The 26,068-nt window shown below is 44.0% G+C and overlaps 2 protein-coding genes across 7 annotated transcripts in view; both read left to right on the top strand.

The window, feature by feature from the left end:
- Positions 1 to 144: 144 nt before the first annotated feature.
- On the top strand, positions 145 to 18,065 carry RAB2B (RAB2B, member RAS oncogene family). Its single transcript, XM_041738207.1, has 8 exons — positions 145 to 300; positions 526 to 597; positions 2,393 to 2,460; positions 8,582 to 8,664; positions 8,883 to 8,975; positions 14,966 to 15,077; positions 15,661 to 15,729; positions 16,457 to 18,065. The coding sequence occupies exons 1-8, from the start codon at positions 255 to 257 to the stop codon at positions 16,562 to 16,564; spliced, it is 651 nt and encodes a 216-aa protein (XP_041594141.1). The 5' UTR covers positions 145 to 254; the 3' UTR covers positions 16,565 to 18,065.
- Positions 18,066 to 20,042: 1,977 nt separating this feature from the next.
- Positions 20,043 to 26,068, top strand: part of CHD8 (chromodomain helicase DNA binding protein 8) — a 62,002-nt gene continuing 55,976 nt past the window's right edge. The window contains exon 1 of one of the 6 annotated variants that reach the window (XM_041738390.1): positions 20,043 to 20,129. Coding sequence is in view for 1 of the 6 variants with exons in the window: in XM_041738394.1 (XP_041594328.1) it covers positions 21,001 to 21,121 (121 nt within the window). In the remaining 5 variants the exon portion in view is untranslated. Of the gene's footprint in view, positions 20,130 to 20,568; positions 21,122 to 26,068 lie in introns of those variants that run through there. The other 5 variants (XM_041738398.1, XM_041738396.1, XM_041738397.1 and 2 more) reach the window with 5 other exon arrangements.

Consider the following 26,068-nt stretch of genomic DNA (forward strand, 5'->3'; position numbering starts at 1 on the left):
GCCGCGCGGCGGCTGCCGGGAAGGCCGAGCGGACGGGAGGGGCGGCTACCGCCCCCTGGAGCCCGGCGGGGCAATGGCAGCCGCCGGCGCAGCGAGGGAGGACGGCCGCCCCCGCCGAGCGCCGACTCCAGGGAGAGTCATAGAGACGCTGTTCGGGCTAGAGCGGCCGGAGGGCGGCTGCCTGCGCGGCTAGAGAGGCCGGAGGGAAGTGGCTGCGGAAGTCGGGCGGACCCGGAATCGGAGGAAACGGGACCATGACTTATGCTTATCTGTTCAAGTACATCATCATCGGGGACACAGGTAGCCCGCGGGCGACGGCCCGCACGGCGGGGGCGAGCAGCCGCAGCTCACACCTCGGGGCGTGGGGCGTGGGGCGGGGCTCGTGCAGTGGGCTGGGCGACGGAGCGGGGCGCGGGAGCGGGCGGGGGCGGGACGGTCGGGGGCGGGGCTCGGGCTCCGGGCTCCCCTCCCGCGGCCGCCGGCACCCCGGGCCGCGCCGCGAGGACGTCCGCGCTCCTCTTTCAGGCGTGGGCAAGTCATGTCTCCTCCTGCAGTTCACGGACAAGCGGTTCCAGCCGGTGCACGACCTCACCATAGGTAAGTCGGCGCACCTGTCGGAGGACGCGGCGCGGGAGCGGGCGCCGCCGCGCACAGGCCGCCGGCGGCCGAAGTCGCTGCCCGAAGCGCCCCCCGCCCGCTGCCGGGTTTAGTCCGGCCTCACGCTCGGCGAGGAGCGAGTGGCCCAAAGCTGCCGAGTAAGTGATGGAGACGCAGCGGAAGATCGGCCCGAGGCCTCGCACCCATCGCTGGGGGCGGTTCCCCCCCCCCCCGGACTAGGATTTGTACCTTGACGGGAAACCCCACGGAAAAGCTTCACTGTTCGTGCAAGAGCTCGCCTTGCTTTTGCGGTTAAATTAGTGCCAGCCGTTTTCACGTATGTTTTTCAGAGTGGTCACCCAACAACACAGGTTTTTGTGTACGTTGGAGAGGAGGAAATTAATCTGAAGGGCCCTCCCCGAGTTAGAGTTAAAAGATGAAACTGATGGTTTTAGAGGAAAGAGTGTGGCATAGTCCCAGAGCTTTCCCGGCACGTTTGTGTTAAGGCACAGCTTGTGCCATCTAATGCGATTTGAGCGTTAATATTGCTAGAAGTGTGCTCACCTTTTTTACGTTTTATTTATCTTTTTAAAAAAGATTTTTATTTATTTTTTCATGAGAGAGAGCGAGAGAGAGGCAGAGACACAGGCAGAGGGAGAAGCAGGCTCCATGCAGGGAGCCCGATGCGGGACTCGATCCCAGGACCCCGGGGTCACGCCCTGGACTGAAGGCTGATGCTAAACCACTGAGCCACCCGGGGATCCCAGTTTGCTAGCATTTAATTGAGGATTTTTTTTTTTTTTTATGATAGTCACGGGGAGAGAGAGAGAGGCAGAGACACAGGCAGAGGGAGAAGCAGGCTCCATGCACCGGGAGCCCGACGTGGGACTCGATCCCGGGTCTCCAGGATCGCGCTCTGGGCCAAAGGCAGGCGCCAAACCGCTGCGCCACCCAGGGATCCCTAATTGAGGATTTTTGCATCTCTCTTCATTAGGAACATTGGACTGTCGTTCTTTATTTACTGGTGTCTTTATCCAGGTGATATCAAGATAATGCTGGCTGCATAGAATGAATCTGGAGGTTTTCCCCCCTTTCCTCTTTTTTTTTTTTTTTTTAAAGATTTTGTTTATTCATGAGAGACACAGAGAGAGAGAGAGAGGGGCAGAGACACTGGCAGAAGGAGAAGTAGGCTCCATGCAGAGAGCCTGACATGAGACTCGATCCCAGGTCATGCTCTGGGCCGAAGGCGGTGCTAAACCGTTGAGCCACCCGGGCTGGCCCCTTTTTTTACATTTTAATTAGTTTCATCTCCATATCTGCTTTTTGGTTACATTCTTTTTTTTTTTTTTTTTTTTTAGATTTTATTTATTTATTCATGAGAGAGAGAGAGAGAGAGAGGCTGAGACACAGGCAGAGGGAGAATCAGGCTCCATGCAGGGAGCCCGATGCGGGACTTGATTCCAGGACTCCAGGATCACACCCTGAGCCAAAGGCAGACACCGAACGGCTGAGCCACCCAGGCATCCCTGAGCCAAAGGCAGACACCCAACTGCTGAGCCACCCAGGCATCCCTTTTGGTTACATTCCTAAAGTCATTATCACCTAGATCACAGTTTTTAATTCTAGAAGGAAAATGAAAATTTAAGGAACACAAAAATAATTGTAGCAAATAGCAGTAATGGGCTTAGTGGTACTAAGTGCTGACAGAGAAGAAGTCAGTTGCTGCATTGGGGGAGAACATGAACCTCTGAACGTATGGTGATGGTCATTATTTCTTTTGCTCTTCACTTGACAGGTGTGGAATTTGGGGCCCGTATGGTCAACATTGATGGAAAACAAATCAAACTGCAAATCTGGGACACGGTGAGAGAAAACAGGATGACTTAGTCCCTGACCGAGATCTAAATAGATCAGTAAAGACTGATGTGGGGGCAAAGGGCTATGAGGGTGAGGTTGTTGGTGGAAGTGAGAGTAGGGGAAGAGCTTTCACTTTGATCTGTTACCGTTAAAATTCTGAACACCCTATCTTTGTAGTTTTCTTTTAAATTACCCAAGTAATGTATGAGTTTGTTCTAGTAAAAATAAAAGCAAACTATATAAGTGTATAGAGTAAAATGTGAATGTCTCCTTTTACACACATAAATCTCTTCTTCCTTTCATTCCTGGTTTCTGCCTAACCGGTGTGAGTGTTTCAGTGCTTATACTTTCAGACTTTTTCTTTGTGTTCAGATAGGTACACATGTACAAATACAGGATAGTGGTTTTGTTCTTATTAGTTCTAGTGTTCTTGTTTTGTTCTTGTTAGTATAGAATCATGAGAGAGTACACCTAGCTATGTGAGCTAAATTTTTTTATTTAACAACTTCTGTTTTGGACACTTCCATGTTGGTACATACATATATCTCTACTGCATTCCTTTTAACCACTGTATAGACTCATAAAAAGTCTTCCCGTCATTTACTTAACTATCCTCCAATGATGGAAATCCAGGTTTCCAGTTTTCACTTTTACAAAGTTTCATTGAATATCCTCGATTACCACATCTTTATGCAAATGTCTGAGAATTTCTGTGGAATGCCTTCCCAGAAATGGAAATTCTGGGTCAAAGGTTATGCACATTTTAAAATTTGGCAAAGGTAGACTGGCCCAAAATTTAGCTTGACTTAGTATAATTTTGTTTTATTTAGATAAATTGCTTTTATGTGTATTATCTCATTTGATTTATATCTTTTTTTTCCTCTGAGGGAAGCAAGCACAGAGTTCTTAATACTCAGCTAAAATCTCTTTCTGTCTTTGTTTACTTACTATTTGTTTTCTTTTTTTTTCAAAACTCAGAGCTGAAGCCCTTATAGTTGTAAGCAGTACACAGTGATTTTTCCTTTTTTTCCTCCCTCTCCCCTCCTTCCATCCTCCGTCTCCCAACACGTGTAGTTATCTGTCTGAAAAGTATAGTTGATCCTTGAATAACGTGTTTGAATTGCACAGGTCTGCTCATATGTGAATTTCTTGTCAATGAACGTACTACAGTACTGTAAATGTATTTTCTCTTAACATTTTTATTCTTTGGCTTTTTTACTGTAAAAATACAATATTTAATATAAATAACATAACAAATGCTGTTGACATGATGTGTTATGGGTAAGGCTTCTGGTCAACAGTAGGTTATTGGTAGTTATGGTTTGGAGGAGTCAGAGTCACACGAGGAATTTCCTCTGCGAGGGGGCCAGCCTCCCCAACTCCTCTCTTGTTCCGGAGTCAACTGTAAGTTAACTTGCTGCTCTAAGCCCTTTTTGCAGAGTCCTTTTCTGGTGGCCTCCAAGGTGGTTCCCACTTTTGGGTGCACTGATTTATTGAGTGCTTTTAACTAGGATGATAGTCTCTTATACATTATTTGGTTGTATTTTGCAAGTATTTTAATAACCTTTTGCCCTTCTGAATAGACTTCACATTTATAATAGTGGAAGCACTAGTGACATTCCTCTAAATCTTCCCAACTTGCTCTTTTGACTAGTTTTGTCTCTAGTCTTTTTCTCTAAACTAGGCCTAAGAGATAATACTCTGTCTGCTGCCAACGTTAAGTTCATATATTTTTTAAAACAACTGTCTTGTCCCCTTCTCCTTTCGTTGTTTGGCAGTTCTTTGTCACTATTAACCCAAGTAGGTATGTTGTAACTCTCCTTTTATTATCTCCTGATTTTTATATTTCCCACAAAGATTTGCCCTGCTAACTAAAGAGGCTGCGGGACAAATTGTGAGTAGGTGACAGAGTGAAGCCTATAGATGTCAAAAGTAGTAGCTAATTCTGTCTTTTTAACTTAAACTTCTGCTGTTTCCAAAAACGGATGTTTTCACGTCAGGAGACCCAATAGCTGCCAGTTAGTGGTATAGTCACAGTTATGATTGTGTTAAAATGTTGGTTTGCTGGCTTTTGTGGTTTTTTTTCCCCCTTACATGGTACCATGAGACAGTGGATCATAAAATAAGAAAGTTGAGAGCCACTGCTCTGTTGACCGGATCCTCAAGGGCCGTATGGCCTGATAGTCACTTGTGATGCAACTGACCTAGTTCTTTTCTGTTCCTTTTTAATAATTGTTTTTAGATTAGACTAATCTTTGTTGAATCATAAAAAAGATACCAGGTTTCAGAATACTGGGGTTTTCTATTTGAAAATTTTTAAGAGATTGCTGCCTCTTAGTAGTAGTGCATTTCTTGTCTGCCACCCTCTGGGTAAGCTGATCGTTTTCCCTTGTCAGTCCTGATCTACACATTGCTTACTCATTTTGCTTTCCCATTTTGATGACCTCATCCTCTCATATACTCCCAAAGTCATCCTGTGTGAAAATATTTAGGGATTACCATGAAGGGAATTTTTAAAGAGATCAAGTTATCCAAGTTCTTTGTTGTCACTTTTCTGGTTATTGATGAGGACTTAGAGAGCCATGTTACCTTTTCTTAAATTTTATTTTATTTTATTAATTAATTAATTAATTAATTTAATTTTAGCAGTCTCCATGCCCAATGTGGGGCTTGAACTCATGACTTTGAGGTCAAGAGTTGCATATTCTATCAAGTGAGCCAACCAGGTGCCCCAGGGAGCCATGTCATTTTTTTTAATCTTTTGTCATTTTGTATATATAAATGCCCAAATAATCCATACTAAATGAAGAGGTGTTATACTGTAGTGAATATAAAATACTGGTTAATCGCAAAATCATTTGTATTTTACTTCAAAATGCATTCTGATTCTTGAGGAAATAAGCCCATCTGACTTTGTAGGGATTTATACTTCAAGCTACAGTGGATCCTTAATGTGAGCGTTAGGGGTATCAACCCTTGCACAGTCAAAAATTTGCATATGACTTTTGGCTTCCCAAAAACTCGACTACTTTTTAAAAAACTTTTATTTATTTTATGTAATCTTTACCCCATGGCTTGGGCTTGAATTTATGACCTGAAGATCAAGAGTCGTCTGCTCTTCTGACTAAGCTAGCTAGGCACTCCCAAAAACTTAACTATTAATAACCTACTATTTGGCCAGAAGGGCTGACCCATAACAAAAAATTGATTAGCACATATTTTGTATGTTATATGTATTATATACTGTATTCTTATAACAAAGTGAGCTGGAAAAAAGAAAATGTTATTAAAACCATAAGAGAGGGCAGCCCCAGTGTCACAGCGGTTTAGCGCCGCCTGCAGCCCCAGGGCGTGGTCCTGGAGACCCAGGATCGAGTCCCACGTCAGGCTCTCTGTGTGGTGCCTGCTTCTCCCTCTGCCTGTGTCTCTGCCCCCCCACCCGTCTCTATGAATAAATAAAATAAAACATTAAAAAAAAAAAAAACATAAGAGAAAGGGGTGCCTGAGTGGCGCAGTTGGTTAACTATCTGGGTCTTGATCATGGCACAAGTCTTGATCTCAGGGATGGGAGTTCAAGCCCTGTGTTGGTGTTTAAAATTTTTTTTTGTTTAAAAATAAATTAAAAAAATAAAGTAGAAAAAAAAAACCATAAGGGAGAGAAAATATATTCACAGTGCTGTGCTGTAAAACAATCTATGTAAGTGGCCCAGAGCTGTTCAAGCCCATGTTGTGTGAGGGTTAATTGTATATATCTTGAAACCATAATACGATGCTTCCACTTGGGAGAAATTCAAAAGGTTTTAATTCTCTTTATCATATCTTCATCTTAATTCTTTGCTGCTTCAGATTTGTTTAATGGGGTTGGACAAAGATACCTCAAACCAATGCAGACAGACCAGCCCAAATTGAACCAATCACTCTTCCTAGGTTATTGATTCAACAAAGGTTCATGAACTGGACTGAGATGATGATATAGATTTGTTGTTTTTTTGACTTTTAAAAAAATATTTTATTTATTTATTTTTATTTTATTTATTTATTTATTTATTTATTTATTTATTTTTAGAGAGATAAAGAGAAAACAAGTGAGGGGAAGCAGAGGGAGAAGGAGAAGCAGACTTCCCACTGAGCAGGGATCCTGACACAGAGCATGATCTGAGCCTAAGGCTGTCACTTAATTGACTTAGCCACCCAGGCACCCCAAGCATTTATAGATTTGGTTTTATTTATTTATTTTTTTAAAAAAGATTTTATTTATTTATTCATGAGAGAGACACACAGAGAGAGGCAGAGACACAGGCAGAGAGAGAGGCAGGCTCCCTGCAGGGAGCCCGATGTGGGACTAGATTCCGGGACTCCAGGATCACACCCTGGGCTGAAGGCAGGCGCTCAACTGCTGAGCCACCCAGGCATCCCAAGCATTTATAGATTTAAAACTTTGGGTCAGTTAATCCTTTGAGCTTCAATTTTCCCATTTGTGTTACTATTAGTATTCACTTTTACTGTTGTTATACTATGAGAAGGCCGTTTTCTTCCCATCTCCACATTTTAGTTTTTCTGTCTTTAAAATAAGAATAGTAGGGATTCCTGGGTGGCTCAGCTGTTAAGTGCCTGCCTTCAGCCCGGGGCATGATCCTGGAGACCCAGGATCAAATCCCACGTCAGGCTCACTGCATGGAGCCTGCTTCTCCCTCTGCCTATGTCTCTGCCTCTCTCTCTCTCTCTCATGAGTAAATAAATAAAATCTTTAAAAAAATAAAATAAAATAAGAATAGTAGTTTTGCTTCCTAATCTTTATGTAGGAATATGAGGATAAATGATTTCAAGAATGTGAAAAATAGGGCAGCCCGGGTGGCTCAGCGGTTTAGTGCCACCTTCAGCCCAACGCATGATCCTGGAGTCCCGGGATCAAATCCCACATCGGGCTCCCTGCATGGAGCCTGCTTCTCCCTCTGCCTGTGTCTCTGCCTCTCTCTCTCTCTCTCTCTCTCTGTCTCTCATGAATAAATAAATAAAATCTTTTAAAAAGTGTGAAAAATACTTTTTTTTTTAAAGATGTATTTATTTGAGTAATCAGACCCAATGCAGGGCTCACACTCATGACCCCGAGATCAAGAGTCAGATGTCCCACCTACTGAGCCAAAGAATATGAAAACTTTTCTAATAGGACAGATTCAGTGTTCAGGATATTATTATTAATAATGTTATTTTTTAAAAATGCTTTTGCTTGTGCTCACTTCGGCAGCACATATACTAAAAAATGTTTTTGCTTCCCCTAAGAGGACAAAACCACACTATTGCATTAAAAAAGCAAAAGTACCCAGTATATGGTGGCATTAATAAATTGCTCAGTTATAAATATCTTGGCCCCATTTGGAAATGAGATTAGAGTGTGAATATTGGGTTTTTTAAGGAAAACTCTGTCCTGGGCCCTGAGCGTTTTTCCCTGTTTCTTATTCTTATTTGCTATGACAACATCCTTTGGTAGTCCTGCTGTTAGTAGTGCTGTTAGTAGTGGAACCCTAAATGTCAATTAGCATATGTTCAATTTAAGTACTTTGTCTACTTTTCTACACTGACCCATTCGAATGAAACTTCCTTAGACAGGGTATTGGCCTTCTAAGAGAAGTTTCCTTTTTACAGATAGAAGAATACAAACAGGTTTTTTTTTTTTTTTTTTTTTTTTTTTTTTTTACAAACAGTTTAATGTAGTGTGTTCAGCATCATGAGGGGATTGAAAATGCTCTTGAGTTTGTAGTCCTATTTCCAGTTCTCTCCTAGGGAATATTGGAAATGTATAAGAATGTCTTAGACTGTCACAATGACAGTGGTGCTACTGGCATTTAGTGTCTGGGAACCAGGGATGCTAAACATTCAGCTGTTTGATGGACAGTCCCACAGGAACAGTTGTCCCACTCCCACTGTTAACTGTGCTTCCACTGAAAAATGTTTATTTCCCACCTGGACTTCTCTCTGGGCAGTCGGGTTTCCTTTCTCGAATTCCCTTTTCTTAATAGAGGTTTTTTTTAAAGTAAGTGGTCTGTGTTAGAGTAGCATGTGATCAAGTCATTTCTGTGGAAATAACCTTGTTTTGTTGGGATTTTTTGTTGCCATGTTGGTGGGAAAGGCTGGGCAAGAATCCTTCCGTTCTATCACCCGTTCCTACTACAGGGGAGCAGCTGGAGCACTGCTAGTATATGACATCACAAGGTGAGTCAGATCAGGTGGGCAGGAGGGAGTCTTTTCCCCATGTTCTCAAAATCTTTTTTTTTTGCTGTCTTCTGGTTTTGGTAAGAATGCTAAAGAGGAATGGCATCTCTAATATTTTCCTTTACATATGTATCTTTCCCCCTTTTCCCATGCATTTGGAATTACTTTTGACATTTTGAAATGGGCCTCTGACCCACTTTGTAAACTTTCTACTGTAGGCGTGAAACCTTCAACCACCTGACCTCCTGGTTAGAGGATGCCCGGCAACACTCCAGCTCTAACATGGTTATCATGCTGATTGGGAATAAGAGGTAAAATTTTATTTGTATAAATAAGAAATCATCTAAGTGCTCTATGGACATTGAATCACTTAAACTTTTTTTAGTTTAGGGTGCTCTTAGTAAAAAAAGAAAAAAATTGATTGGTAAAATAAGCATAATGTAGAATTTACCATTTTAACCATTTCTATAAGGTTTTATTATTTTGAGAGAGAGAGAATGTGCACATGTCCACAGGGGGAAGGGGCAGAGGCAGAGGGAGAGAAAGAATCTTAAGCAGACTCCGTACTGAGCACAGAGCCTGATGGAGAGCTTGATCTCCATAACTGTGAGATTATGACATGAGTCAAAGTCAGGAATCAGAAACTCAAATGACTGAGCCACCCAGACACCCTGTCCCCATTTTAACCTTTTTTTTTTTTAATTTTTTATTTATTTATGATAGTCACACAGAGAGAGAGAGAGAGAGAGAGAGAGAGAGAGAGAGAGAAAGGGGCAGAGACACAGGCAGAGGGAGAAGCAGGCTCCATGCACCGGGAGCCTGACGTGGGATTTGATCCTGGGTCTCCAGGATCGCGCCCTGGGCCAAAGGCAGGCATAAACCGCTGCGCCACCCAGGGATCCCATTTTAACCATTTTTAAGTGTACAGTTCTGTGGCATTAAGTTTATTGACGTTGTTCTGTAGCTGTCACCACCACCCAATTCCAGAACTTTTTCATTTTCCCAAACTGAAGCTCTATATGCATTAAATGCTAACTCCACATTCTCCATCTCCACAGCCCCTGGCAATCACCATTCTCTTTTCTGTCTCTATGAATATGACTACTCTAGGCACCTAATTTCAGTGGAATCTTAATATTTGTCCTTTTGTGACTGGCATATTTCATTTACCATGATGACCTCAAGGTTCATCCATAATGTAGATCATGTCAGAATTTCCTTCCTTTTTAAGGATGAATAGTATTCCTTTGTATGTATTTGCCACATTTTGTTTATTCATCTTTTGGTAGACAGATTCCTTTTATCCTTCTTTGGTTGTTGTGAAGAATGCTGTCATCGTCAATATCCAAATATCTGTTTGGGAATTCATTTCTTTGAATTCCAGAACTGGAATTGCTGGATCTTATAATAATTAGATGTTTACTTTTTTGAGTCATCACCATACTGTTTTTCCTTGCAACTGCATAATTTATATTCCTACCAGCAACACACAGTAGTTCCAATTTCTTTACATTCTCTCTCTCTCTCTCTCTTTTTTTTTTTCAATTTCTTTACATTCTCAGCAACACTTGTTATTCTCAGTAAATTTTCTATGGCACTCATAGGCCAAAAGAAGTACCTAACAGTTTGTTATTAAATAGATGTAAGCAACGTAAGTGTTCTTGTCATAACAACTTAATAAACTTTGAAAAATTAAAAACAAAGAAATTTGATTTTCATCTTTAAATGTCCATAATTACTTACTAATACCCTGAGTGTGCTTGTCAGGTGCTGCACAGCTTCTCAAAGTTGGAATCAAGATTGAATACTGCCACTCTCATTTTCTGTTCCAAATTGATGTTATACTTTTTTTTTTTTTTTTTTTTTTTTTTTAAAAGAGCAAGTGGAATGGGAGGAGAAGGAGAGAGGGAATCTTTTCTGTACAAAAGATTTGTCTAGAAAGATTTGTCTCACACATTAAAAAAAAATCTCGGTAGTACAGTATAAATTCAATCTTCTCATTCAAAGAGTTGAAAAAAAAGTTTAAAAAGAAACTTTTTTTTTTAAAAGACTTTATTTATTTGAGAGAGAGAGACAGAGCACAAGCAAGGGGAGGGGCAGAGAGAAAGGGATGAGCAGAGTCCCCGCGAGCAGGGAGCCCAATGTGGGGCTCAGTCCCAGGACCCGAGAACATGACCCAAGCCTAAGTCAGACCTTAGCCAACTGAGCACCCAGGCGCCCCAAAGAGAAATTTTTAATTGCTTTAGATTTACATTTTTAAAACTCTTAAATTTACTGAGGTAATATATCAAAAAAACAGATTCAAAATGTTAAGGCTAAATTAGTTGTTCTCTTCTGCCCCCAATGTCAGTTCTGCCTGAGAGGGCAGCTCACTCTACTCCAGCCTACAATTAAAGAGTGAAATAAAATAGGTAAACACTAAATCTTGTACCAATTGCTACAAGAAGCATTAAAAAAAAAAACAGGGTGGAAAAATTATCTGTTAACATCTTACACAGTTTCACTCCTTCTTTCTAGAGTAAAGAGTAAATGCAAGGCTGAGCTCTTTCCCAGGTCTTAAAAAATGCATTCATCTGCCTCTCTCTCTGTACATCTTTCCTCCCTTTAGGAACACACAGAACTAATAGTTTCTTCTTGCAGCAGCGCAGGCTCCATGGGCAATCCCTGCACCCCAGAAAACAAAGGGGATTCCCAGCCACTGTCCTCTGTGGTGCTGAGCATCACTAGCACTAGAGAGTGAGACTCTTTTTTTTTTTTTTTTTTTTTTAATTTACTTATGATAGTCACAGAGAGAGGGAGAGAGAGAGAGGCAGAGACATAGGCAGAGGGAGAAGCAGGCTCCATGCACTGGGAGCCTGATGTGGGATTCGATCCCGGGTCTCCAGGATCGCGCCCTGGGCCAAAGGCAGGCGCTAAACCACTGCGCCACCCAGGGATCCCGAGAGTGAGACTCTTAAGCAGGGTCCACACCCGGCATGGTGCCCAATGTGGGGTTCGATCTCGGAGTCAAAATCAAGAGTCAGATGTTTAACCAGCTGAGCCACTCAGCGCCCCTGAGTGATTTTTATTAACCATTCAGGTGCCCCTGAGTGATTTTTATTATTTTATTCATTTAAGATTTTTATTTATTCATAGAGACACACACAGAGAGAGGCAGAGACACAGGCAGAGGGAGAAGCAGGCTCCCTGCAGGGAGACTGATGTGAGACTTGATCCCGGATCCTGAGATCACGCCCTGGGCCAAAGGCGTCTAGACGCTCAACCACTGAGCCACCCAGGCATCCCTTTTTCCCTCCCAGTTTTGTACTTCCTTTTTATCACAACAACTGCCAAAAACTCAGATTACACAAATATATGCAAATATTGAACAGGATCTATTGTGATCTGACAGTGACACTGTGAACTGTCTTAAGCTTATAATTCACGTGGTGCTCTGGTGTTGTTAACTGTGTTTCCCTTAAAATTTATCCTGTGGCAAAAAAAAATATCCTGTGGCACCCTTGTGCATTTGTAGTAGTGCCTAGAGTACACCATTTGAGAACTGTGATCACAGACTTATTGTACTCATTTGTTTGAACTGTGTTTCTAGGTGTCTGTTTGCCAGATCCTGAGTGTACAGGGTGAGAAAAGGAGAGTCCTGCCCCTGGGATGCCTGGGGGGCTCAGTGGTTGAGCCTCTCCCCATCCGGCTCCCCACAGGGAGCCTGCTTCTCCCTCTGCCTGGGTCTCCGCCTCTCTCTGCCTCTCTCTCTGTGTGTCTCATGAATAAATAAATACAATCTTTTAAAAAAAAAAAAAAAGGAGTCATGCCCCTGCTCCCATGGAGTTTATAGTTTATTGGAGACATAAGTGTTAAATATAAAAGGATCTGTATCTAATTACAAATTGCGATAAGTGCAATGAAGGAAAAAAGGGTGCTGCTATACAAGAGCATAACAAGATACTTATTTTTAATTAAGGGTGATGGTTAAACTGGAATCTGAAGGATTTAAGTAAGAGTTAAGAAAAGTGGGACGCCTGGGTGGCTCAGCAGTTGAGCGTCTGCCTTTGGCCCAGGGCGTGACCCCGGGGTCCAGGAATCCAGTCCCACCTGGGGCTCCCTGCATGGAGCCTGCTTCTCCCTCTGCCTGTGTCTCTGCCTCTCTCTCCATGTCTCTCATGAATAAGTAAATAAAATCTTAAAAAGAAAAAAAGAGTTCAGAAAAGTATCAGATAAGGGGAACAAACTGAAAGCTTTGAACTGGGAAGAACCTTGGCAAGGTCATAGTATTGAAAGAAATCAGTATGGTTGGGCTAAATCAAGGAGGAATGGTACAAGATGAGGTTGGGAAGGTAGGCAGGGGCCAGATCTCTTAGCACTTTCAGGCCTTAGGAAGAAGTGTGGATTTTACTCTAAACACAGTAGGAAGCTTTTAAGAGTTTTGTTTTTGTTTGTTTTTAAGATTTTATTTATTTGTTCATGAGAGACATACAGAGAGAGAGACACGGGCAGAGGCTCCTTACCACGGGCCCAACACAGGACTCGATCCCAAAACCCCAAGATCATGACCTGAGCCAAAGGCAGACACTCAACCACTGAGCCATCCGGGCGTCCCAGCTTTTAAGAGTTTTAAGCAGAGATGTGGCTTGATACAATTTTAAAAGATCACTCTGGATGGGGGCAGGGGTTGAAGTGGGATGTCTGTTTCAGTAGTCTAAATGAGAATGGTGGCATGGGCTTGGGTGATGATACCGGAGAGAGGGGAAAATAATGGTGGTAAGGTGCATTTCGGAAGTACCTTGGGGTGGATCAGGTATTTGGAGTAAAGAAAGAAAAGCTGTGAAAATAATAGTGTCTTGGATTTAGTTTGTGTCCTTTATGGAGATGTGGAAGCCTGGGTCAGAAGCAGTTTGGGCAGAAAGATCAAGTTCTATTTTGATGTATGTTTGAGGTACTTTTATGCATCAGATTTGTAGTAAAGAACAGACAAACAGACAGAAGGTCTGGAGCTTAGAGGAGAGGCTGGGCTAGAGGTAGACATTTAGATGGATAGCTCTTCCCTGGTCTTCACACAGCTGGTGAGTGATAACTGCACATTTTATAGATTTGTTGCAGTGGGCTTGCTCCTTGATTTCATGTTGGGAAACTGGAAACCTCCGAAATGCAAATTTCCAGTTAGAAAAATGAAAATCAGACAGTCCATCCTTACCTTTGTCCACAGCCTTTTATCCTGTCTTGTCGTGAAGCCTTTCCATGCCACCAGATTCTCTTTTCTCAGTCTGTGGCTCCTTTCCCCCCCTCATATCACCTAACATTATACATCTTATTTTTCTCTGAGTCTTTTATTTCCCTGGTGGCAAGCTGCAATTATATATGTTAATAGTAAGACTAGTGAGAGTTAAGGCAACTGTGTTCTCCTTATTCCTGGCACCCTCTATTCTTTTTTTTTTTTTTTTTAAGATTTTATTTATTTATTCGTAGAGACACAGAGAGAGAGAAAGAGAGAGAGAGGCAGAGATACAGGCAAAGTGAGAAGCAGGCTCCATGCAGGGAGCCCGATGTGGGACTTGATCCCAGGTCCCGAGGATCACACCCCGGGCTGCAGGCGGTGCCAAACCACTGCGCCACTGGGGCTGCCACCACCCTCTATTCTTATGGGTTGATGCCAGTAAAAGAGGAAGTCACTTCTCATTACAACTTGGGCCATCTAGGACTTTTCTACTTTCTAACAACTGGAATTTCTCTTTCATTTTCTTTCCTTGGTTCTCCCTAGATCTCATCTAGGACTTTTCTACTTTCTAACAACTGGAATTTCTCTTTCATTTTCTTTCCTTGGTTCTCCCTAGATCTCATTCCAAAAAAGAAGCATGGAACACAATAAGCCTTGACTAACTATGGGGCTTGCCTAACCTTTTATAAACCTTTTTCTCAGGGCACTTTGGTGCCTCAGTCAGTTAAGCGTCTGCCTTTGGCTCAGGTCATGATCCCAGGTTTCTGGGATTCAGGCCCCACATTGGGCTCCTTGCTCAGTGGGGAGTCTGGTTCTCCCTCCCCCTTTGCTTGCCACTCTCTCTGTCAAATAACCTTTTTCTCTGTAAGAGTAAGTTATTGTCCTCAGCCATGCAACACCTGTCGTGAATTTGAAGAATCATTTTCCAAGAAGCTACAGAAATTAGTAATCCTATATGAGAGAATGTCATGTGGGATCTACATGCTTTATGTATTAACTGGTGGTTGAAACAGCCCTGGGATTCTTTTAGAATATGAGTTTCTTCTTTCACTTGGATCTTTTTTTAGTTTTCTCCCCAATCATCTCTTGCAGTGACTTAGAATCCCGTAGGGATGTGAAGAGAGAAGAAGGAGAGGCCTTTGCCCGGGAGCATGGACTTATCTTCATGGAAACTTCAGCCAAAACAGCCTGCAATGTTGAAGAGGTACTACTTGGGAAAAAGTAGGGAAAGCTTTTGAGAGATGACAACATATCTTTATTCTTTTATTCAGGATTCTCTTCTATAAGACTGTAGGTAAGGAAAGGGTGTCTGTGGTTACATTGACTGTATGTCCGTATCTCTCCCTTTAAGGGAGTTGTCCCCTTTTTTTTGTCTTTGTTCCTACAGTAGGGTTTTACTTTTGCCTTGTGTAACATTAATTGGCAAGTATGGATTAGACACTACTGTTACTTGTATATATTTCAGTTGCAGGGTCTCATGGGTTCTACGGTAGTCATTCTGAAGCCTGCTGTTGATTCTATCTTTAGTAATTAATTGAGAACAGAGCATGTTTGTTTTATTTTTTAGAAGGGGCCAGTCAAGGATCATCTTGGGTCAGTATCAAAATACCTTATAGTCCTTTTCTTTTTGAAACAGAGACTTTGGGGGATCTTTTGTATTTTTACTCTGGTCTCTTAATGGTTCCTAATTTACCTTAGAAATCCAAGTAGGAATAATATTTGTATTCCCCTTTTCTAATTTCTTTATCTAAACTTGAGCCTAATAATATGATTTCTGTCTCCCTTAGGCCTTCATTAACACAGCCAAAGAAATATATAGGAAGATCCAGCAGGGTTTATTTGATGTCCACAATGAGGTGAGAAAGGGTGGGGGGAGGCTGACAAGTAACTTTGCTGCTTTGTGTTAAATAGGACAAGAAACCCCCTAGAATGTGAGCATTTCCTTTCTAACACTGTGCTTTTTGAAGCTATGCTAATTCATACTTGATGTTTTACAAATCTGTCATCATTTTCTGTTTTTTCTCAAGTCCGAGGCCCAGAATGCTTAAAGAGGTCATTAGTTGGTGATCTAAGATGTTTACACAGTATAGGAGATTATCTTTGCGAAGAGTTTTTACTATCCCAGTGTTTAGGGGTGAGATAATTCCTAATTGCTCAACAGGGCCATTTCTATAAAGCAAATTCTGGGACAAAACAAAAAAGAATTCTGTGCTAACATCTAGTCTTTCACCTCCTCCTGCTCTTATCTAATCTCATCCTGATTCTACACATAGCCATGAAACCTAAATACAATAGTCACCTTAAAATTGAGCCCTAGAGGGGCAGCTGGGTGGCGCAGTTGCTCAAGTGTCTGACTCTTGGTTTCAGCCCAGGTCAGGATCTCATCTATAACACTTATCTGAGCTTGTCCTCTCATCTTTATGGTTGAAGACTACTGTCCCACAGCAGTTTGCCTAGGGCACATGGTTAAGTGCCAAAGCCGTATCTGCTTCTAGAAGATGTAACTTATGATTTCTTTTTTTATCCCTTTTCTCCCATTTACTTTAGCACTGAGGTGTAACTCTTGCCTCTTTTCTCTTACAGGCAAATGGCATCAAGATTGGTCCTCAGCAGTGTATTTCAACATCAGTAGGACCCAGCGCCTCCCAGCGGAGTTCTAATGAAATAGGGTCCAATTCTGGCTGCTGCTGAATATCTGGCCTGGACTCTTTTTTTCCTTCCTGGAACAACTTCAGATCAATAGGTTTAAAGAAAGAGGTCTTAACTTGCTTTGGCTGAGAAAAGCCTCTTTTCACGGTGTGATGTTTTGCCTTTCCACATAAAGACCAGGGAAGAATTTGGGCCCTACTGACCTGTCCTCCTTCGGGGACGTGAGCATTCCCTATAGATTAGGGCTCTTCTCATCCTCCTATTTTAATTTCTAGAATGTTAGGATCAAACTTGATTGTCATGGTAGCTCAAAAATAAATTCTTTTATAAGCATATACAATTCGCTCCCCACTAAGAATTGGTAATGAGGGCCTAGGACATTCTACTTGAGCACTTGATTTTACTGGGATCTGGCTGGCCTTTGGGATGGTGGATCCTGAATCTAGGAGTTTCATGGATTGTTTTCACTTGCCACTTTGCAAGTGTTCTTGCAGAAGGCAGTTTCTTCTCTTAAACTGCTCAAGGATGCTAAATACTTCTCTACCATCCCATTGCTAGTTTCTCTGTCTCCGAGTAACTAAAACTTTTGAGAGCAGTGGAGTTACTCCTGGACATGTGCCACTTACCATCATTACTTAAAAAAAACCTCTTTCCCTGTTTGCTTTAGTCACCAGACCTAACACTGCAGTGTCTTTCACCAAATTAACCCCCTACTGTTTCACCATACTTCTCAACGAGACCTATTTAGACTTTCTACTTTAATCAAGCTAATCTGCTTCCTGGACATATTTACTTACACTTCTATGCTTTTGCACATGCCCTACTCTCTGCTAACATTATACTCAGTCCCCAAGTTTTTCCTTCAGAAAGCCTTCTTTGACCTATGGACTTCTAGATAAGTATTGACCCAGTGCCCCTTAGGCTTTCATATGTTGTTTATTCAGATGTATATTTATTTATATTTATGTTACTTTGTAAATTTGTTTTGTGTGTGGAATCTGTTTCCCATATAGGTTGTAAGCTCCTTGAGAGCACGAACCATGTTATCCCTTTACTTTTGTAAACCACTCCCTCCATTGTTCTTCACTGCGCCTAGTGCTACTCCTTATGTGATCATTGGACTTGACTGACATAAAGACTTGGAACAGGTTTATTGTAGACTGCAAACAAAAGGCCTTAGAGTCATCTCTTTCTAACTCTGTGTCTCTTCCATCTGCTTACCCTGGATTCCCTATTGCTCTTCCTCTGTCACCCCTCTCCCTTCCCTGGCTCTTCGCCTCCATTCTGTGCAGCATACGGTAAGGCTGTCAGCTTCCACGCAAATAAGTGGGTACCTCTCCAACCATTTTGCTTTTCAACGGCATATAATACTATCCTAAGCAAAATTGCCTTTGCTTAACTCATCAGGCAGCCTTCTGGGTCAGTTTTTTGTATCTTTTGCCTTGATGTCCTGTTCTCTTCCACAGCATTGAGGTCTCATGAATTTTTCTAATTTTTTGTTGTTGATGAATTGTTTCACTATTAAATATATGCATGTATCCAAGCTGCTCATATTTCATGTGTTCTTTCTGATTTTATCCCAAACATATATAGATGTTCTCCGTCTAGGAAATTAAAGGTATTGGAAGAAGTGTTCTTGAGATACTTTTAAGTTTTTATTTAAATTTCAGTTAACATATAGTAATAGATTCAGTACTTATGTACTTCACCTCGTGCTCATCACAACAAATGCAGATACATTCATTTTATACTAGATTTACCTCCTTGTATTAGTAATAATTAGTTAACATTACACCACAGAAAGTTGGAGGACATTTAGGGTAGTGCTTTGACTATACTTTAAAAAAACAAAAAAATCCTACCTCATTCCAAAAAGGATCTGAGGCTGTTGAATTTGGGGTTAGCCTGTCCCCTCTGCCAGGAGCAAAACTGTAACTTTCTAGTTTCTGTACATAAACTCCCAACCTCCAAGGTTTCTGTCATTAGTTTAAAATTTCAGGAAGTGAGGGGTACCTGGCTGACTCAGTTGGAAGAGGGTGGGACTCGATCTCAGGGTTGTGAGTTCAATCTCCATGTTGGGTGCCGAGATTACTTACAAAAAAAAAAAAATTTAAACATAAAACCCCAGAACACTCCTAACCTTCTATACTTGGGTATTTCATCCATGTAAGGGAAGCATGAGAAAAGTTATTTGGGCAAATTCTTTTTTTTTTTTTTTTTAATTAATTTTTATTGGTGTTCAATTTACCAACATACAGAAAAACACCCAGTGCTCATCCCGTCAAGTGTCCACCTCAGTGCTATTTGGGCAAATTCATAACCTCTATTGATCGTTGCTGGTGATCAGAGAGACACGGTCATGGTCATGAAACATGATAGGAAGCAGATTCCCCAGCCCGTGTGAAGAAGGGGAGGTCTGATGAGGGCATGCTTGACTGTCAAAGGCCAGCACCGGCACATGTCCGGCTCAGGTGATAGAGAAACGGACTCTTTCTTTAAGAATATATTTTATTTATTTATTTATTCATGAGAAATACACAGAGAAAGGCAGAGACGCAGGCGGAAGGAGAAGCAGACTCCATGCAGGGGGCCCGACGCGGGACTCGATCCCGAGGCCCCGGGGTCCCGAAAAACGGACTGTTGATCTCGGGGTCCTGAGTTCAGGCCCCACCTTGGGAAAACTTGGAAAAGGAGGAGGAGGGGCCGCTGGGGTCCCGCTCGGGGCGAGCCGTGCGGCCTGGTACTTACAGGTCCCCGCGGGCGGAGGCCTCCTGGGCAGGCCGTCCCCTCCCCTACCGCCCACCGCGGCTTCCTGCGGCGGGTGTCGTTCGGGCCGAAGACGCAAACCAGACACGGTCGGTGCTCCCTCCACCCGAGCTGGTGGCCGGGGCTCCCAGGCCGCGGGGCGCGCTGCCTCGACGGCGGCCCCGCCCGCGCCACCCCCCACGTGACCTGGGGCTCCGCGGGCCGGCGGGGGCACAGAGGGTCACCCTGCGGCTGCGCGGGAACCCGTTCGCATTCCAAAAAAAAAAAAATACTGTTTTTGCTGCTGCCGTGACGCGGTGGGTTTCCTCCCTTCCACGGTGGGGGGGCCGCCGCCGGCCGCACCGGGCCCCGCTCCCGACCGCCCGGACCGCACAAAGCACGTCGGCGCGGCCCGCCCCAGGTTCCGCGTCCCCGCGGCCCGACCCAAGATGGCCGCCCCCGCCCGGGGCCAGGCCGCGCGGCCCGCAGCGCCCCCAGCGGCGGCGGGCGGGGGCGCAGCCGGCGGGGGCCCGCACGCCCGCGAGCCGAACAGCGGGGCCCGCGGCCGCCAGATCTTATTTCCACTCAGGCACATCCGTGGTTGCCTACGTATCCCTCTCGGCCCTGCAGGACCTCCCCGCCTCCGGGGACTTCCGGGATGGCGCTCACACTACCTTGCTGGGGGGGCGGGGCCGGCCCTGCCATTGGCGGGCGGCCCGGAGGTGGGCGGGGCCTGCGGCGCACGGACTGGCAGCAAGCTAGGTTGAGGCGAGGGCTGGCCATGCTCCGCCGGAAGGCGCCTTGTTCTCCGACGCGGTGAGGGGAAGCGCTGGCTGGCAGGGACGCCGCGGGACTGGCTCAGGTAGGGCTCCCGCTCGCGCCGGCTCGTCAGCGCTGCGCCGGGGGCCCCTGCGCGGCCGCGGCGCCCGGGGCAGGGCCCCTGGGAGCCCCCGGCCCGCCCGCGCCGGGCTCCGCGCTCCCAGCTCCGCGCTCCGCGCTCCCCGCGCCGCCCGGGCGTGAGGGGTTAGGCGCGGGGGGCTGCTCCGGGCCGCCCCCTTCTCTTTGTGAGGGGCCGGGGGGCGCCGGGGCGCCGGGGCCTGTCAGCGCGTCCCGGGCGTGGTGCGCGCTGGCGGCGGCGACGAGACCCCCCGGCCCCCGGGTCACCGCGCTTTGGACCCAGAAGTGGGAGGTCAGGGTAGTTGTGGGTTTTTTGTTTTTTGTTTTTTTTTCCGTTTCTTTCTTTCTTTCTTTTTTTCTTTTCTCCTCTCTCTCTTGCTTGTTTGTTGGTTTTGTTCTGACGATGGAGGTGGGTCGGAAAGCTCGGGGCGGGCCGGCGCCCGTCGTTGCCGGTTACCGGGTGCGAGCGCCGCGGGGGTGCGTGTGGAGAGGCGGCGGCGACAGGGCCGCTCAGGCCTCGCGTCTCCGTTGACAGGTCCGCAGAGCCCGCGGGGCCTGGCCTGGCGTTATGTAAACTCTCCCCAGGCCAGAGACCCCTCCCCCTGCCTCGGAGCGGATGCCGGCCCTTCGTTTACCTGTGTCTAGTGTCGCAGAGAATTTTCCAGCCGTTGCAGCCTCAGCAGCCTCAGCAGCAGCAGCTCTTGCCCTTAAGCGGCCGTCGCGAAGGGAGGAAGGTCTTCCGAGGAGTGCAGGGCAGGTGCATGCATGTCCAGCGGGTCGGCCGTTTCTCCCAGCGACTGAGCGTAGGGAGCTAGGAGTCGGAGACCTGGAGCTCCATGAGGCGTCCTGGCGCAGGGCTCCAGACCTCAGCGCGGCCAGGCTCCCTTGCAACCTCCCCTCACAACCGGCATCCACACACGATCGCTCTCCTCTGTTGCTCTGGGCCTGTCAACTCAGGTAGGGATTCCCTGGCCTGTCCGGTTCGGGACCCTCGAGACGTCGGAGGGCTCTGTCAGTTAATGAGCTACGGCTTCTGCCCCGGAATTTCGTTGGTAGGGCTCACCAAACAGGCTTCCGCACAAATCGTGGTGTTTTGGACTCATCCCACCCCCCTTTAAAACGGGTTCCTAAAGAAAACGTTTTTCTGTGTAAGGAGACCAAGAGGGGCAAGGCATGAGGAAGGCCGCGGGCCAAAGAGAGGGTAGGTGTGTGCGGTGCATCAGGCCCCGGGGAAGGTGTAACACCCGAACAGGGATTCAATGTAATAGCGTGTGGGTACTTGCACAACTCACACCTCCCGCAGGTGTGGTCCGACCTGTGCATCTGGCCTTTTGATTTTGTCCGTTCCCAAATTGACAGAATCCACCTATTTAGACGTGGATAGAAAAGGCTAGAAATGGAAAGCAATCTGAGCTGCTCGTGAATCGCCAGGAAACGTAGATGTATTTTCTGGGATAGCCTCCTCTGCAGCGCCAGCAGATGACTGGGTGGGGAAATCTCGGCTTTGTGCAGGGGTTTGGTTATAAGAGGAAAGAGGCGCCAGCAGATGACTGGGTGGGGAAATCTCGGCTTTGTGCAGGGGTTTGGTTATAAGAGGAAAGAGCTTTGACACTTAACATGAGGGGTCTGACACGTAGGATAGTTGCCCGTAGTCAATGTAGGATGGCGAGGCAAGTCAGTCTTTTTTTTTTTTTTTTAATTTTTATTTATTTATTTATGATAGTCACACAGAGAGAGAACGAGAGAGAGGCAGAGACACAGGCAGAGGGAGGCAGGCTCCATGCAGCGGGAGCCCGACGTGGGATTCGATCCCGGGTCTCCAGGATCGCACCCTGGGCCAAAGGCAGGCGCCAAACCGCTGCGCCACCCAGGGATCCCCAAGTCAGTCTTTAAAAGAGACCGTTGTACCCATCTCTTTTGACGAGGGGGAGTTTTTTTTTTTTTTAAGCTAAACTATCACTTAAGATTACTGTGTGGGTGCGGAGAACTAAACTTGTTTACTGAAAGAATGAGATTTGATATTATCATCTGTGGAAGGACCGTAACATTTGTAGAACACGCAGATGATCGTTAATGCTTCCAAGATACTGTTTGTCCACCGCCCTGCAAGAGTCCAGCTGTCTTCTGAGCCTGCATTGACCTGATACCTGGAGGATAAACAATTCAGATACTTTCTGGCCCCGCATCCTTAACCTTAAGGGTCACTCCACTTCTGGACCTGCATTTGGGCAAGTTCCGGATCTGCAGGTCTTTGCATGACCTGCCTTGCACGACTGTGACGGACCTAGTATTTACTGTTTTACCATTAGCAGTCGATTCAATAATACAGTATCATTTCTTATTTTTCTTGGCTTAACTTTTTATATCTTTTCTTCAATTAATTTTTTATTCTTTTTCCTCACAAAGTTGGTGGTCTTCCTTTCATCCTCCTGTTACAATTTTGTTCACTTTTTGTTTTTAATTCACTGATATTGGGGCTTTCTTTGCTTCTAACTGAAGCTTCTTTTTTTTTTTTTTTTTTTTAAGATTTTATTTACTCATGAGAGACACGGAGAATGAGGCAGAGATACAAGCAGCCTCCATGCAGGGAGCCCAATGTGGGACTTGATGTGGGGAGTCCAGGATCACGCCCTGGGCCAAAGGCAGATGCTCAACCTGCTGAGCCACCCAGGCATCCCTGTTGAGGCTTTTTAAGAGATGCAAAGAGACCCTAATTTTAATGATATGTTCTTTTGGTATCTGGTACTCAAGTGACAGTTGTATTTTTATGTAACAAAGCTGGTGCATCAACCATTTACTTTTGCCTGAAGGTTTATTTCATCATTTATTACGTTCTAAATTTTATCCTGGATGACCTTTCCCTACCTTAAGTTCTGTTTTGTTTTGTGTGTACAACTGTACAATCAAGTTGTAATTAAGCTTTTTTGTGTGCATTTTCTCACTCTATTTCACATAGCCTTTAAGATTTTCATTGTATTCGTGTGGCAAAATAAGTCTGTCTCTTTGTAGTTACTGTTTTCAATTTAAACTACAAAGTGTGTTAGTCTCTGAGATTCCTCATGAAGCTGTTCTGTAGGTAACATTTCTTTTGCCCTTTTTATTATCCATTGCTTTCTATCCTTCACTAGACTCGGTTGTTTGTCACATGAAGCAAAATGGTCAACTTTAAAATATCTTTTTTTTTAGACTGATAATTCAGTGCCTTTTATTCAGTTTCTTTTAGACTAATTTTAAAATATCTTAATTCTTCAGAATGCAGCGGGAGACTTTTAAAAATAAAGCAATTCATTTCTACTCACCAATGTAGGTCATTACGATATAATAATAATAATAAAAAGTCCAGCAGGCATAAACAGAAAGACTGGCATAGATAATTACTTTATGTTGGTCTTCAGCAGGGACGGATATATTGGAATACATTCCAAGCAGTAGAGTGGTGTAGAGAATCTAGACGATGATCTAACCCCTACAAATTCAGACTAAGTATATTCTCATTAGTTTGATAGGAGTTTCCAGAACGTCAGACTCACTCATAATCTTTTTTTTTTTAAAGATTTAAAGATTTTAAAGATTTATTTATTCATGAGAGACAGAGAGAGAGAGAGAGGGAGAGGCAGAGATACGGGCAGAGGGAGAAGCAGGCTCCCTGTAGGGAGCCCAGTGTGGAGACTCCAGGACCCCAGGATCATGCCCTAGGCCAAAGACAGAGGCTCAACTGCTGAGCCACCCAGGTGTCCCAAAAACAACCCCAAATTTTAAAGATTACTTATGCTTATGCATAATTATTAGGAAAAGATTGGCTTTATCATTGAAAGAATGGAACATCCCTGGGGCAGGGGGGGGCACCTTGGTTTCAGCGCAGGTCGTGATCATGGGTGGTGAGATTGAGCCCAGAGTCAGACTCTGCTCAGCAGGGAGTTTTCTTGAGGATTCTCTCCTTCTACCCCTTCCCCCACTGGCTTGGGTGCACTCTCTCTCTCTGAAATTGATTAATTAAAAAATAAATAAAAAGAATGAGACATCCCTGAATTATCCCCTCTGTATATTTCCACAGAAATTTATTCTGTATGGCTTCATTTCATTTGGTATCTTAGTGTTTATTTCATTTTTAAAAAGTAATTAAATGACATACTACTGAAATTACTAGGTGGTAATAGGACTGTGTTTTTTTTCTCTCCTGTATGTCAGCAACTTAAATGTAATAGTTACAATCCTTTTGGTAATGTCCCAATATTATCTAGTAATTTGTAATTCTGTAATAACACCTTTTTGTTTTGAGAGTCTGTAATTCTCCTAAAATTATGTCAGTATCTTTCTGAGAAAGGATATGTATTATATAGCTTTTTTTTTCTTTCAATTTTTATTTATTTATGATAGTCACACAGAGAGAGAGCGAGAGAGGCAGAGACATAGGCAGAGGGAGAAGCAGGCCCCATGCACCGGGAGCCCGACGTGGGATTCGATCCCGGGTCTCCAGGATCATGCCCTGGGCCAAAGGCAGGCGCCAAACCACTGCGCCACCCAGGGATCCCAGAAAGGATATGTATTAACTGAATTCTTATTTTCATCCAAGAGGAAGGACATTCAGGAGCTGTAAAATTTTATAGGTTTCTCAGATTGTCTCTCATGGTCATCATAGAAACCTTTGGAATATCCTGTTTTCATTTTTTTTCCACTGCCTACCTACTTTGGGTATACACTATGTCCATAGGAACTATTCCTTTGGGACATATTCAGAGGTACATTGTCCCATTAGTGACATGGGAATTTCATTTTGGTTGGTTCTAGAAGAAACCAGTGATTTCAGTAATTTAGCTGCCTATTTAGAGCCCATATCATAACAATTTCTTTTTTTTCCTTTTTTTTTTTTTTAACAATTTCTTAATAGAATACAGTTTTCATTTTCTATTACAGAGATCAGATACACAGCAAATATCAATCTAAGTAAACTGAAAGGGAAGATTTTTTTGGATTTTTAAACAAGGGCTACCATGTTTCATGAGTGTGGACCTTTCACTCAGTGTTTTTTTCTTCATTGCTTCCAGTCAGTATTTAGGTTTTTTTTTTTTTTTTTTCGCCTTGTCTGGGGAGTGGAGAACATTAGTCAGCTCTTTGTTTATTTACACATCAGTTCTCCTATAAAATGTAATGCTTTTGCCTGTTTTTCAGGTATGTCTCCTGTGGAGGGGAGGGTACCTTCTTCATGAGGCTCTAAATGTGTATAGGTAATGGTCACTTCTATCCACAGATCTGGAAGTCATGGGAGTCAAAAGTCTGGGCAGTTGGATCTGGACGTGTGAACTCTCAAGGGGCAGGCTAGTCAGTTGGAGACCTATATGTTCCCACAGCAGGCATCGTGAAGTAAATGGAGTACTATGAGATAGACACTGGCTTCATTCCTACAAACCCCAAAAACATGATTAATTGAATTACCTGGATGTTGCCTTAGACACCAGGGCTGGTTTAAGTGTGTTCCGTGGTTTTAAGGTTAAAGGGCTGTACTGCTTTCTCAGAGTCTTTTCATCTTGCCCAGCAGTCCTGCTATTCTAATTGTGAAACTTTTACATCTATTTCAGTATCCCACCATTCTGCTTAGTAGACCCAGCACAGCCAAGTCTCTAAGGAGTGATTTTGCTTTGAGAGAAACCTTTAAAAGGTCTCTCAAAGGTACTCTTTGAAATTATTGGATTGGGAATAATAAACTCCTTTTCATTTGCCTACTATGTGCCAAACATTGTACATTATCTTTTAATCTGCAGAGTAACCCTGAAATGCATGTGATGTTAGCTTCATTTTACAGAAGAGAAAAAAATAAGACTTAGTGAGGTTACATAACTTAGCCAGGAGTGGGATTCTGGTCTGTCCAACTTCAAAACCACATTCATGACCCAGCCTCCCCCCGTT

The sequence above is a fragment of the Vulpes lagopus genome, chromosome 23 (genome assembly GCF_018345385.1).
Source record: "Vulpes lagopus strain Blue_001 chromosome 23, ASM1834538v1, whole genome shotgun sequence".
In the NCBI taxonomy this organism is placed as follows: domain Eukaryota; kingdom Metazoa; phylum Chordata; class Mammalia; order Carnivora; family Canidae; genus Vulpes; species Vulpes lagopus.